We start from the raw sequence: 15,821 nt of genomic DNA on the forward strand, positions 1-15,821 counted from the left end.
CTTTTTTAGAGGCTATTAATGGCGCTTCTTATTTATGTGAAAGAAAATTTCCTATCAGACTATAATACCAAAAGATCCAGTCATAATATCATGCATGGCTGTGAAGTGTGAGATTTCTTGTCTTTGTTGATGTATTCTGCCAGACTGTAGCTGTCGCTGTAGGTCCTCCTCAATCTTTCGGTAGTCCTCTGGACTCATGGGTTTACTCTTACTTCTATTTCTCTTCATCTTTCTGTCACTTGTAGCTTTTAAAACAGGAAAATGTAGTATTAATTTATTAAGTTATGACAACAATTTTTCTTTGCAAAAAATATCCCAAAACAATGGTGCATATATATTCATGGTGTTTAAGTGTGTATAAACAATTAAATTTCTTTCATCAAGAATAATTTTAATCTCTTAGCTGGGGTAAAACCTTGTACAAAATCCACACTGGAACAGAGCAGTTTCTTTACAAATATAAGAAAATCTTTTAGATTACTAAATTTAAAAAAAATATAAATAGAATGTCTTAGAAATATTATTTCTTTCACTAGTTTTTTGTAGGAAAGTACTGTACTCATTTTTGCATAAAATTAATCTTATAAAAAGTATGAAAAAAATCATTGATTATGTAAGATGCTACAATGAAAATAAGGAAACATGAAATCTCAATCAGGGTTACTGGGATGTCATCAAGTTGTCCATATTATTACTTTACCTGGAGATGACAATCCATCTGCTAATGCCCATAAGGCATGGAACTGTTTGGGGCACAATAGTATATGTACAGCACCTAGCTCGCATTCCATTTCAACCTGAGAAAAAAAGAAAAAAAATATTAGTCAAAAATATGTGTTCACTTAGTAAATCATGAAATTCCAGTCAAATTGTAACTTCACATACAATTTTAAAAGTTTAAATCATAAAGAACATGTGTAGTTAATGAGACCATAACTTCCACAGAAAAAAATTAAAAACTTTGACCATCTTATATTTTATGAAGATGCTAAAAAATCTATTGGAATATTACAGTTGAAGATTTCATTAAAATGATGAAGGAAAAACTGCATTTCAATCTATATGAAGAAAAACAGTTCACTGATGATAGTGAAAACAGATTTTGACCAATGTTAATCTTCTTTGCAACATCCAAAAACTTACTTTTAATGGCTGCAACAATTTTGTGCCAATTGCCTCTTTTTGAATGTATCATACAAGATATTCTTTTGGATAAATATATAAATTCATCTTGAAAAAAACACACTTTCAAACAATGTTTGCACCTTCCTGCACAAGTTTACTCTCAAATGAAAGTATTCAAGAGAACTATAACAAGTTACCTTTGGCCCCTGTATTCCTAATCCTTCCCCTAGTTTTACTTTCAGTTTCAATGTATTCTTTCCTGTTATAACAGCCACTTGTATTGGATCAGAATCTGGACTAGGTAGTGATGAGGTGGGTTCTGATTGGCTGAATGGTGGTACAGATGACAATGTACTACTTGTGGAGTGAAACACCTGTAAATAAACAAAACTTGATTTTTAATATATTTTTGGACATGAATCTGCCTTCATTTATGTTCCTGTTCATACAGAATGTGAAGGATTTAAAGGTTCAAATGAATTTGCACTTCAATATTTTTTTATAAAGTAACTTTAATGCTTGGCGAGATTGTATGAAGCATAAACTGTTATCACAGAGATATGTCTCGCTTTTTTGTAATTTTAATTATGCAAATGTTGAAATTAAAATGGCAATACATGTACTTAACAATTAAGGCTAATATTCAAAGTCAATGAACCATGACAGAGGTACATGGCTAAACCATCTCCCTTTAAATGAGATGTGTCAATGGTAATACCACTGCATACCAAATATCTTTGAATTACTATCAGTTGTTCCCTTTAAACAAACCTTAACACAGACATTAACTTGTAAACTATATGTAAAAATTTCAAAGTCAAAGAATCATGAAGTTGGGGTGGAGCTATATGATCTCCATGGAAATGATACTTACGAATGCCAATAAATTTGCATATCAAACATTATTGACTTAACATTAGCAGTTCATCTTTAACTAGTCTTATCACAAACTAATACATGTAAACTTAGCTAAATTTTCAAAGTCAATAGACCATGACTAAGGGAGCTGAGCCAAATAATATCCATGGAAATGAGATATGCTAATGCTTATACAACTGCATACCAAATATCATTGACCTACAACTAATGGTTCCCCATAAAAAGACCTAATCACAAACTAATATATTTAAAGAAAGCAAAAGTTTCAAAGTCAATAGACCCCATGACTGAGGGGGCAGGGCAAAATAATCTTAATGGAAATGAGATGTGCCAATGCTAATACAACTGTATACCAAATATCATTGACCTACAACTTGTGGTTCACCACAAACTAGACCTAATCACAAACTAATACATTGTTGACACTGCTGTCACCGGAAACAGCATACCAGACAGGGCTCACGCTACCAGGCGACTTGGGCGAAGAAGTCGCCTTCCCGACCGTCACTTCGCTTTCCCCGACCCCCAAAAGCGAAAACAAGTCGCCCTGTTCTTGACGACAGTCGCTTTCAGTCGCTTCCGTCATCGGACATTTTCAATTTTTACCAAGTTGATGAAACATCAAATTTTTATTGATAATTAAAGAAATTCAGACATAAACGATTCATTATCTTTTGAAAAGAGGTTGAAGCATTGTCTTCGCAGTGTGTAGCAGGTTATTTCATAAAAATACAACTTTTTATCACTTCGTGCATTTCCGGTGCTTGTTACTCGAAAACGTTAATCAACCTCAATTTCGGCGGCAAGATAAGTTTGTTACTTCATTTAAACGTGATAAAAGTTGCCTATAGTAAATTTTAATCCATTTATTGCATTAAAAACGTCATGTTCCTTTACAAATAACTTGTCAAACATCGTTATTTTTGTAAATTTTCTTGCATTCGTCCGCCATTGACCGATTTCTAATCTTCGGATCTGAACCGGACCAGCTATGACCGAAATCCGTACTTTTACAATAATTACTACGGACGCACGGATGGAACAGCTGACAGAAGAATATTGATCCCAAAGGGGAAAATTACGCATTCCACACGCATTAAGAGACTTTTGGTTACATCTAATTGATTGGTGTTATAATTCCATATATTTTTTTATGGATTGTTTCAAACTATTGATTAAAGTTGCTTAACTCTGAGACTATTATACTAATATCAATATATTATGGCCCAGCTTAATAACTTTTATATTTTTTTATGAGAAACACTCAATGTCATACACAAGATAATTTTTAATTAAATTGTAATTGATATATTAAAATTTCTTTACATTTTTTTAAATATTTTTTATTTTTTTAGTGCTAGATATTTAGTTGGTAGTTTCTCACAAGCTTAAACAACTTTTAATTTCAAATGTTACTTTAATTGTAATTTTTTTACTCAGATATGAATTGAACAGTATAAAAAGAACATTATTTACATATGGCCCTTTATACTATTGTAAAATCCAAACATTGTATCGCACCGCGCGAATGAGCACTTCTCTTTCAAATCTCACCACTTCTCCCTATCAGTTTCAAAAAGAGAAGTCACTTCTCCCTATAATTCTGAAGTAGTGTGAGCCCTGTACCTATGTCTCGCTTTTTGACTCTGTCCAGTGTAGTACTACCTATACATTTTTACCTCAATTCAAAGGTCACTTCTTGTCATTTCAGTATCTACCTTTATATACAAGTGTGAATGTAAAAACTTCGAATAAATATTTATTGCCACAATTTTTTATTTTAATGATACTACTCACTGATGGTGATACAGGTGATGAAGGATCTGAGCCTATATCTGGTGAACTGAACTGTCGTGAAAGACGTGTAAATTCATCACAGAATATCTGTATCCCTTCCATACTTATATTCTTGTGGGATATGGCTGATGGTTCCCATTTGTGCATATCATCCACTGAGCTGCCTTCATCTAATGCTAAATCATCAAAATATTCTATCCTGAAATATCACAAAACATGCATATATGTAATCACTTGGAAGGAAAACTGACAATCCCTAGTCAATTAAGATTAGAGTAGAGTGCACCTGCATGAGCGCGGTTCAAACTCACAACCTCAGTATTGACTAGCTAGTGATTACATTCATCAAAATATTCTATTCTCAAACACCAATGATAAAACAAGACTTATAATGAATGGTAAAAATAATCAAAATTTTTTTGAAAATACCAACGGAAATTCTCGTTTTATCAAAAAAATATTGTTGATTCTGTACATGTACCGTTTAAATAATATAACACATGTTTATATTTTTTTACAAATATTTCCCGAAACCCAATAAGAGCATGAAAGAAAACATATTGAAAATTAGAGAAATTGTAGCACCAACAAAACTTTCAAAGCAAATATATAAAATTGCCATGAGCTAATTATATAATAACTTCAAAGAGATTGATTTTCAGAGGCATCTAATTTTCACTATTTTGTATGCCACAACACAATTATATCATAATGTAGTTGATGTTAATTAGGGCTTTATTTAGGTGCACTCAGAGGAGAAAAAGTACATGTTTTCAATAAAATGACACATGGTATTACATTTTTAGTTTTTCTTCCTTGATTACAGCTACAGAATTTTTCAAAACAAGAACCAAAATATCGTTCAGTTGATTTTATCAAAAGTCTAGAGTATACTGTTGGCTTTTCTAGTTGCAGTGGTATATTGAAAAGAAGTCCATAGAAAATCTTAGTGTGTGGTAGTTTATATATTTGGAAATAAAAAAACTCAATAAGGACAGCCAATAAAAATAACTAATGATTATAGCAAGGAAATGGTACATAGCCATAGGTTTGATTTCCAGAAACAAAATTTTAATCATACAGAAAATTCTTACCCAATTAAACACCTATAAACATGGTGTCTTTTATATTAAAATATCAGATAAAAATGCAGGCAGCTGATAGCAATATTTTTAAGTCTTATTCTAAAGGAAAAGAGGTTTAATGCTTTTGGTTTTGAAACAAGAGGCTCTCAAATAAAATTGAGAATGGAAATGGGGAATGTGTCAAAGAGACAACAACCCGACCAAATAAAAAACAACAGCAGAGGGTCACCAACAGGTCTTCAATGTAGCGAGAAATTCCCGCACCCGGAGGCGTCCTTCAGCTGGCCTCTAAACAAATATATACTAGTCCAGTGATAATGGAAGCCATACTAATTTCCAAATTGTACACAAGAAACTAAAATTAAAATAATACAAAGCCTGGATCACTCACCTTAATTTGTTTGCTCAATTCATTCAATAAGGTATCAATATTTTAAGTTTTGTGATTGACAAAAGAAAAAAATCTAATATCATACATTTAGGAAAATGATTTTTTTCTATTTATAAGTTATAATGTATTCAAAATAAAACCTTACAAACCATTTGTTTGTCAAAAACCATTTTGAAAGATAGGAATCCAAAAATAAAAGTAAATTCCTAGTATATGTAATGATAAGCATTCTCTGTTACATACCTTTTTATTCGTATCTCCAGTGCTACTCCAGTTTCAGCTTGCATGGGTAGATGCTCCAGTCTAATAACTGTATCATTCAGTGTAACTTTAACTCTACTTAAAACTGTAATAAACAAGTAAATTTAAATACAAGCTTGAATTCATATGTTTTCTTTCTAAATTAAATATTATTTTCATAAGTTCAACCCTTAACATTACAGTTAATTTCATACTGTATGAAAGTATCTGTAACCTAGTTTTGAATTAGAACTTTGTTTTTTTTTTAACTAACAGTGAAGTCAAATAATTTCAAGGTCAGATATCTTACATGTTCAATCTAACAATAGACTTAAAATTAGAATAACACTACACTTGATTTGCATCCCATCGTATTTCCTTTTCTTAAATAATATGTTTAAAAGCTCAAGAAAAACATTTTCTCTAAATACTGATATCCAGTCAAGGTTGGCAAAAAAGTGGTCAATACTAGTATTGACCATGCCAGTGGTAAATACCGGTAATTACCGGGAAATACTGGCAAATACTGGGAAATACCGGCAAATACTGGTCGATTGAAATTTTGAGTGGTCATTACTATAAAAACCAATCTTTACCTGGTCAATTATAATTACTATTAATAATTAAATACAGAAAGTGTTCAAATCATTTTCAATGCTTTCAATTCTATTTCTATTGTAAGTTCAAACAAACAGGGATCTATATTGATTAATGTGTAGTAAAAGATAAAAACTTTTTGTCCCTGCTTCAAAATTTCTATTTCCAGCATGAAGAAGCTAGGTTTTTATCACACAGTTAAATAGACAGGAAATAGTTTATTGTTTAAGGGAGTCTTCGTATATGTAATTTATATATAAGAACATGATAATCCTCTTCTTCATGGTTAAGTACGAGCGTTAGCGAGTACTTATCATGAAGAAGAGGGTTATCATGTTCTTACAAACTTAGAACATATAAACTCTATTCTTGATTAATTATATGTACTGTGTTAAATGGTATACATGAACACAGTTCTTGAAAATATGGCCAAACAAATAACCCCTCTAGCTAACTGTCTTGCTCTAATGACTATTAAAAGTATTATTATTTTCAAGTCAGTAACATGTATGCATCTTTAAGTCTAAAATGAATCAACTTGTTGGAATTGGAACTTTTGAATTAAAAGAAGAAGTGTCCGAGAATGATTTAATGCTTTTACCTACTCAGGACCTTGTAAAATATGAAAACGAGCCGGTCGTGTGTGAGGCTGCGGCCCCGCGTAGATTTTCTGTTCCATTGTCGGATTCAGACTTACAAGAGAGAATTCTTAAAGCTATTCCGAAAAAGACTAGAAATAACAACAAGTGGGCTTTAGGTGTCTGGGTTGCGTGGACTTTAGAAAGAAATTTGTATCAAGAAACAATAACTGATGGTGGTAATGCAATACCAAGTGATCCGAATTTACTCTCAAATGAACTTTTAAACTATTGGATGGCACATTTTGATATTTGTTTTTGTAACCGCTGTCTTGGAGTTCGGTATAGTTAAACGGGTTGGTGGAAAAGGGGGGGGGGGGGGGCAACAACTGTTGAAATACGTTCGTTTACTTGTTTTAAGGGAGCAAACATTTGATTTCGAGTGGAAAAGGGGGGTTTGCATTCTGGGTTTTTCAATACATATTGGAGACGAACTTTTACCTGAATCCTCATTTTACATTTACTGTGTCATATATATCTTGCCTTTTTTTTTACTTTTTGTCATGGGTCATACTGCTTTTTTTTGCAAAAGGTTTCACCTGTCCTTTTACATTTGATTTAAGCCCCTCTCCTTAAAAATAGTTTACTTTTAAAATGTATCGTAACTTGTTTTGTGGATGCAACATTTGAGGCAGGAATTCTAGGCAGGGGGCTTATAAAAAAAAACATCAATTGATTTTTTACTGCATATCAGAAAACCTTTCTCCTGCATTTTCGTTTACAAGTACTGTCAAAAAGGACAAGCCTGTCATATTCATCCTACCAGTTTGATTTTATAACACTGCTCATTCTGCATTTTTTTCCTAAAATGTTCGATCGTATTTTTTTACTTAAAATATCTTCCCCTCCCCCTCCCCTCCCCCAAACCTCCAAAAATCAAAAGGGTGTTCCCTTGTTTTTTTTAAGGTAAAATCCTTTCCTTTTGTGTGTTTTTTTCTCTATTCGATACCATTTATATACCCCAAACCCTTCAACCAAAAAATATATTATAAAAAGGTGTTATTTTAAAACTACTATTATGGACAAAAAAAAATACAATAAAATAATTTGACAGTTATTTTTCGGATATTCTAATAATTTTATTCTGCTTGCCAATAATTATGTATCCCAATGTTATTATTTCCGAATATGCTTAAATTGTCTCAACCTATACTTTCAATATACTGTTTTTAATAGATAATTGAGATATGATGTATTCGTGAAGAGACAGCAAACAAACAATAATTAATTCTAAGACATACTATTACAGTTTAAATTAGTCTAGTTTTAACATGGCTAATTTCATTTTGTATTGATTTACTAAAAAGCTGTATATTCAACTCATTCGGCCAATTTTGGAAAGCAAACTCATACATGTATACATTTCTTGTCTTCTGGGGTCGTCTCCCACCCCCTCGCTCGGGAGATAAAACTCGCGTTTAAAAAAACACAAATGACAATTTTAATCTCAATTTTAACTACGTTTTTAAACTACAATGAAACCAGTGTAAACAGAACCTTGAATGAATCGAAAACCCACCTAAACTTAACATATATGATCCTAAGTCCAGTCATATAAAATTTTATGCGATGTGAATCTGTTAAACCGAACATCTAACAAAATCTAACAAAAAATTGAAGTACCAAGGAGGTCGTACTAGACAGGTTTCACTGTATTGCAATTCTTCGTCGGTTATTTTACTTTTCTGAAAAATAATTTCTTCTTCAACCAATTCATCTTTAAAAAAGTTCTACTAATCCTTTATAAGTCTTTATATGTATTAAAACAAAGAGTAAAACCACCACTTTTTGTAGGTATCTGAGAACAGATTGTAACAGAAATGACGTGAGCCTCTTTGAAAAGGATTCATCTACATTTGCGTTTTTTAGAAAATGTCTTGACAGTCGAATGAAAGAACTAACCAATAATGGTATTGGAACTAACGTAAAAAGGGCAGACCCTATATTAACAACAGACGAGGAGGCCATGTGGGATAGTGGAGTTTTTAATTGTAACACTTCAAATGGGCTAACCAATATAGTTTTTTTCTACAACTGCAAGTTATTTGGATTTCGTGCTTTAGATGAACACAAACAACTTGATGCTAGTCAATTTCGAATTTCTGTGGACACAATTGGTAATAAATTACTCCATTATACCGGGAGGCTGTGTAAGAATGTACAAGGTGGCCTGAATAACAGAAACGTTGATGTCAAACGCATAACTCAGAAAAGTGACCCAACAAACCCAAGATGCCTAGTTACAATTTATGAGAAATACTTGTCACTTATTCCACGTGAAGGTAGGTTTTACCGTAAACCGCTACCACATAAAGCTAACGATGGTTCTATTCGCTTTAGCGTCCAGCCGATTGGTATTAACACATTGTCTAGCAAAATGAAGGAATTATTTAAGGCTGCGGGAATTTCAACTACTGATCGTAATATCACCAACCATTCTGGGAAAGTTACATGCTGCACCACACTTTTCAATGCCGGATTTTCCGATTCAACTGTAAAATCAAGAAGTGGTCACCGATCAACAGCCGTCGACACATATAAACGCCCGTTAGAAACATTACAGGATAATGTAAGCAAGGCATTACAGCCGCCAGTACCCACAAGCAAAAACGTTAAGCAAGAAAATGACTTGTCCATTGCCAAAAGTAACCAGCACAGTTTCGAAGACAAAGAAAAAGATAATAGTACCATGACAATAAATGTGCCAAATTGTATAAACAAAGTTGTCATTTTCAAAAATGGAAAAAGATATTGTTTAGAAATTTGAACTGCTTGTGTATTAAAGAATATTAATTACAGTTAAATTTATACAAATAATTGAATCTTGATTAAAAAGCCTGGGGTCATAACTATTTTTTCAGTACACTGTCCTTGCGAATTGCCTCTAGGCAATATTGGCAACACTAATTGGCCCTTTGTAATTCAGAGCATAACAATAAGATAATCACTAAATAAGAACATGTTTTGTGTCATTCTTCACTATTAAGAGGGTGAAAATCCTTGCATTTCATTGGTCGAAAGCACTTTACTATGTTCTAAATATATCACTTTTATTACTTTCAACACATGTACTGACAACTTTTATTGGGGGCTGTTGTTTTAGTAATTAAAATTTCACACCTAGCAATGCCAGGTGATAGGTAAAAAGACACATGTAACTTTTTTACCTGTGGTTTTATTTACCTTTAATTTTAATTACCTGTAAAATCATACATTTTGAATAAAAAATATAATTTATAAATGTTGAAATAATATGTACATTTTTATATGTATACAATATCATAATTTGAATAACTAAATTTTAAATTAGTAGGAATAAGTGTTATAAATGAATAAAACATATCAAATTGATTAATTTTATAAGCTGACACATGCATAAAAATTAAAGTTTAAGTATATTTAACTTTTTATCAAGTTTTTACTTCAATTAATAGTAAAAACAACCATGAAAATGTCAATTGACCAGTATTTGCCAGTATTGACCACTTGGAGAGTATTGTCCGGGGCGGTAAATACCGGTAAATACCACTGGTAAATACCGGGGGTGGTATTTACTGCCCAACCTTGGATATCATTAACAACTATTTTTTTTACTTCGCCCAAGTTAGGGCTTGACCTATAAAGACACCTGTCTATTATTATAGACTGTATGTTAACCTAAAAAAATCTTTGACCTTTTTTGTTCATCTTGCTTTTGGTTGCTGTTCATTGTTGTATACACACCATCTTTTATTTTTGTTCTTAAGAAATAAATACCTGAATCAATGGTTTGTGCAAAAATCTGAACACCCTCATATGGCTGTGATGTGTCTTCTGCAAGACTTTCTTCTGAAGTTGTACGTTTTAAGCAGTCTTCAGCTATTTTTAAACTTGAAGTCATGCTCATTGTACTGCTTAGCATAGACTCTAAACCCCCAGCTGAAAAGGAAAAAATTAAGAATATATTATCATTACATTGTATTAAATTTTCTGTTTAATATCCACCTAGGAACAGGATGTGTAAATAGTCATCTGACTGAAATATTTCCCCATTGTGAAAATATATTTTTATTCAAAAACTGCTCTTTAACTACTGTTGCCTTCTAAATGTGAAAGATTGGTGTTTTAACTGTTTGTTTGCCGTCTCCTTTTTAATCAAAACCTATGACTTTTTTAAAGTGTACAAAAATATTTATAATTTATAAATTATTTACATATAACATGTATAAGCAATCTTTTAATATTGTCCCTGTACATGTAATCACACAGAATGATCTGCATGTTTTGATTCTGGGCAAATTATTCATTGAATTTCATATACTGTAAACCAACTTATTTTTGCAAGAAGAAAAATAACACAAATATAAACCATCATGAATATCTTAAACTTGGATCTTTCCTTAAACTACATCAAGTAAACTGCGAAACAAAATAGCTGCGAAGTGGTCTAGAAAGGGTTAAATTGTGAAATTAAGTATCCATGAAAATAAGTTTGTTTACAATATATTTTACTAGTACATGTAGGTACTGTAAATTTGGATATTATTGTGAGATTTTTAGAAATGCTAATAATACAACTGGGCAAGTATCTGAATAATAAGAACTTGCATTCTTATATCTGAGGTATATTTCTGAATGAAGCTTTTCCTGCAATTGCAATAATTATTCCTGCATTTTTCTTCATTCTAGAAAATTTGTTATGATAAATACATGCAATAATTTCTGAATTTATAATATTGGGATACAATGTATGAATGTTTACCATGTTGATTTCTTTGTTTGGGTTGCAAAGTTATTTCCAAACCAGTTATTTCCAGTTCTGTGCTTTTTTGTATCAGACAAGTCCATGGCACGGAGACAGATATCTCATGTATAAAACCGTCTACAACTTCTAATGGTATATTGCTACTTTCTAAAGCTTCATTCAAAGACTGAAAATATACAAGATATTTTAAAATAGATTTACATACATGTACAGAAGGAATCAAGTTTTCTCATAAAATAAATATAGGAAGAGGTGGTGTGAGTGCCAATGAGACAACTCTCCATCCAAATAACAATTTATAAAAGTAAACCATTATAGGTCAATGTAAGTTGTTGTTTGATCTCAGTTCTTCAGTGGTTAAAATTCGACACCTTTTTGCAGGGTTTAAAAATTTAACCATCATGATAAATATTATATCACACTCGCTGCAGTGGTACCATCTATATTTTGCATATTTTATTACAGTAATGTTATAATGGCAGGTACAGTACATTTGAAAATCTATTAATTTAGATTGGTGCTACTTTTGTTTTTATTTAATTTTTCCATTTCAATGAAAAAACTGTCAAAATTATGATAATAATTGTCTTTCATGTTTTTTTTTAATACATAAACATCCTTTGAAGTTTCCAAACTTTAAAAGCTCCATATCTTAAATGAGATTTTTGTTAATTGACCAAAAAGTTCAAATTTGAAGGGTTCTGCTTGCAACAATCAAATTCATTTTATTGGAACCAAATTAAGATCATTTGAATATATACATGTAGACTGTATCAATCATGGTCTATTATTTAAGCAAAATGTGTTAAATATCAAATTAAGGACATGTGGTATGATACCCAATGAGACAACTATCCATCAAAGTTAAAATAATCCACATCAATATGCAATTTTAATTGAAAAAGTATTCTGAGAGTATTACATGGCAATACATAGTTCTGTACCGGTTAAACATTCATTGTACAGGAAAAAGTGCTAAGTAAGTCCAAGGATCATAACTCTGCACATAATCATCAGACAAGAACAAAATTCAAACTTAATCTGTAACTTGTCATGATAAAACAATATACCAAATATCAAATGAATATCTTCAAGCATGAAAAAAAAGGAGCATAAAACTGATTTGCTGGCCAGAAATATGGAGTGCAAACCTACAGTCCACTTCAACTTTGTCAGCAAGGGACTCAAAATATAATATTAACTAATGAATATTACAATTAATGTGTCATTACAATTCTCATTTCTTTTCATAGCATTGCATGATGGAATCTGCTTGAATATTATGATATGAACAAAGTGAAGAAGTCAGCTGGGAACCAAAGACTTTAAGGTCCTTCAAAAATTAATGGGATGATTAAATTGAACAGTATTTTACATTGTACTTGCAAAGTCTTATTCTTTTGTACATGCACATTTGATATCTCCTTTGCATGTAAATTTATATGTTCTTTTCCTATTTCTGGTAAGTCACATACAAAACCTTTTCTAATATTGTTGTTGGTGTAATTTTGGCTTGGTGCCACATTTGGAGCAGGATCTGTCTATTATTCCTTGCACCTAAGATAACCCCTGGTTTTTGGTAGGGTTTGTGTAGCTCAGTCTTAAGTTTTCTATGCTGTATTTTGTGTTCTATTGTTTTGTCATTTTCAGTTTTTTGCCATGACTTTGTCAGTTTGTTGTTGACTTATGAGTTTGAATATTCCTTTGGTATCTTTGGCCTACATGTATCTTTTAGCACATGTGCAGTGTTCTAGAATCATTTACAACCATATATTTAACTTCTACATTTGTACTTGGTAAGCAGGTTTTTCCATGAAAATACACAGAAGGATTACCAATGATTACCATCGATCACACATCATTTGGAATTACCTTTTCAACTGATATTTTCTTCTAAATTCCTGTGGTGACAAAGGATGTGAGGACAATGGACCTGTACAATTTATACACAGCTGATGATGACACAATGTACAGCTTTTTTGTAAAGTTTGATAAGTGGTGTTAAAAAATGGTAATGAAATTTGGGAAAATTACTGAAAATTGTGATGACATTGCCGCAAGATTGGAATCAGATGCTACGTTATAAGTAAATGGTGATTACTGCATGCATGTACAATTGTATAAATGTTTACATTTGAATGGGGGTCTCATTTGGGGGGGAGGGTCTGATCCCCCATCCCGCTTACTGTTTTGTCAGATTCCCGTATCTCGCTTACACTTAATAATGTATGTAAGTCTCATTTTTTTGTAATTTCCCGTGTTCGGCTAGAATTCATTTTCCGTTTTCACAGCACAATAAATTGACTTTCACCTGTTGCGCTACCTAAAAAATCTGCAATCCCGCGTCACGCTTAGACCCACTTGAATGACCAAGAAATATTTCACAAGGGACTGTATACATTGTAGTTTGCTGCACACTATCTAGATTTGTTTATAAAGTGATAGAGGGCCATGCCAAACATTTAAAAGGACAGATAAACAAAGTAAGTATTAACATCAGCATTCAGCAACCTGACAGTGAGATCAAATAACTGGCATTGTTTACAAAATAGAAACATACAAATTATTTTACATGTGACCCATATTACAGATTTTGACCAAAAGGTTTCACAAAATAAGAAAATTTAGATTTGTGAATAAAGGTCTATTTGTTAAGATATTTCTACAAATATAATTAACAACCTCAACATTTAAATCGAGTTGGGTGATGTTTCCTTTGCCACTGGAAAGATTGACGCTCAGCTGATCGAGAGTCAGCTTCTCTTTCAGAAACTGTCCAAGATAGTGTTGTAAAAGGTATCTGCATGCCCTTTTCTTCACATAATCTGACCACGGAAAAGTCCAAGGCATTGTTATTTCAATCTAAATGATAAATAAATTCATTCACAAACGTAAACAAAGATGACCCATCTTTCTTATTTACGGAAATTACGCACGTGATATCATACGGACTGACCAATTTATGTGTCGCTGATCCCGGACATTACTGCTACATATACAATTTAAAACTTCGTTTTCTGTTTAATGACCTTTAATAAATACAGATTTTTTAGTATAAAAAATCATTTCAAGAATTACCAAAAGAATGTGAATATTAATGAAAACAAAATTTGAAATTTTGGGATTGTACTGTTAAAGTTCACATTTTGTTTTCAGTAATGTTCATATAATCAAGGATTTGTTAGTAAGTATATAAATCCTTGATATAATCAATCTTATCATTGTTTATATATTTTTACACTTTTGTTCAAATTTTGTATAGGAACAGAAAAAAAATGGGAAACAATCATGCTCATAAAATTTTTATGCTATTTCGTACATTTTTTTCCAGTGCTTTATTTAGATGGTAATCGAATTTTTGTATTTATTTATTTTATTTTATTTCATTTTATTTCACGGGGGGGGGGGGGGGTAATTTTATATCTGTTCTTCTATAATTTTCAAGTTTGGTCAACTTTATTTCTATTCAGTATTCTCAGTCTATTTTGAACTCCATTATTCTCCCCATCCACACCCAATTTAAAAAGTTACATACACAGGAATGAAAGTATGACATCTTCAGTATCAAATAAGAATTTCGGCTAAAATTTCTTTACTATTTATTGAAGAATAGATCTAAAAAGTCTATCCAAATTATTTTTGCAAAGAATTCCGCTCAAGTCGGTGCTAGGGGCCTTCTAAAACTTGCAGTGAAGTGAGAGTTTTTTTATTGGCTCGGCGTTAAAGGCCTCGCTGTTCAGGGGCGGATCCAGCCATTTTTAAAGGGGGGGGGTCCAACCCAGGACAAAGAGGGGTTCCAACTATATGTCCCCATTCAAATGCATTGATCGGCAAAAAAAGGGGGTTCCAACCCCCGGACCCCCCCCCCCCCCCCCCGGTGGATCCGCCAATGCTGCGACTATGAGACATTGAACAGTAATACAAGCGCTGTTCCTTCGCTTTTTGTGTTGTTTTTTTATTGCTGTGCATGTACTGATTTTGAGTCATGGATGGATACCCCATATCCTTTGTTTTTCTAATTAAAAAAAGAAACACAAAAAACCCCAGAAAGTGTGAAAAAGGGTAGAGGTGGGTCTAAAAAAACTATCCCTAAGTACTTATAGATAATTTATACACAATCTAACAATTTGCTTAACCTGTAGATTATCTTCAGGAAAAAAAAACCCGCTATAACTAATATTTTTTAGTATCAATGCGAACAAATAGAGAAGACCGTACATATAACATGTATACAAATAGAGAGTCAATTATTAAAAGTACTTGTACGAAGCTATAGCTACGACAGAGGTGAAATGCGAGTTTTAGTTATTGGCCTTATCCTACAA

The 15,821-nt window shown here is 32.1% G+C and overlaps 1 protein-coding gene across 2 annotated transcripts in view; it reads right to left on the bottom strand.

Annotated features, from left to right (window-relative positions):
- The window catches only part of LOC139514271 (autophagy-related protein 2 homolog B-like), an 87,180-nt gene extending 72,722 nt beyond the window's left edge, over positions 1 to 14,458 (bottom strand). For both annotated transcript variants that reach the window (XM_071303277.1, XM_071303276.1), the window contains exons 1-8: positions 14,179 to 14,458; positions 11,494 to 11,662; positions 10,509 to 10,670; positions 5,521 to 5,623; positions 3,802 to 4,000; positions 1,323 to 1,499; positions 701 to 797; positions 69 to 245 (exon numbers count right to left, since the gene is read on the bottom strand). In XM_071303277.1, coding sequence (XP_071159378.1) covers positions 69 to 245; positions 701 to 797; positions 1,323 to 1,499; positions 3,802 to 4,000; positions 5,521 to 5,623; positions 10,509 to 10,670; positions 11,494 to 11,662; positions 14,179 to 14,346 — 1,252 coding nt within the window. In that variant the 5' untranslated portion in view covers positions 14,347 to 14,458. The remainder of the gene's footprint in view (positions 1 to 68; positions 246 to 700; positions 798 to 1,322; positions 1,500 to 3,801; positions 4,001 to 5,520; positions 5,624 to 10,508; positions 10,671 to 11,493; positions 11,663 to 14,178) is intronic.
- Between the last annotated feature and the right edge of the window lie 1,363 nt (positions 14,459 to 15,821).

The sequence above is a fragment of the Mytilus edulis genome, chromosome 3 (genome assembly GCF_963676685.1).
Source record: "Mytilus edulis chromosome 3, xbMytEdul2.2, whole genome shotgun sequence".
NCBI lineage: Eukaryota > Metazoa > Mollusca > Bivalvia > Mytilida > Mytilidae > Mytilus > Mytilus edulis.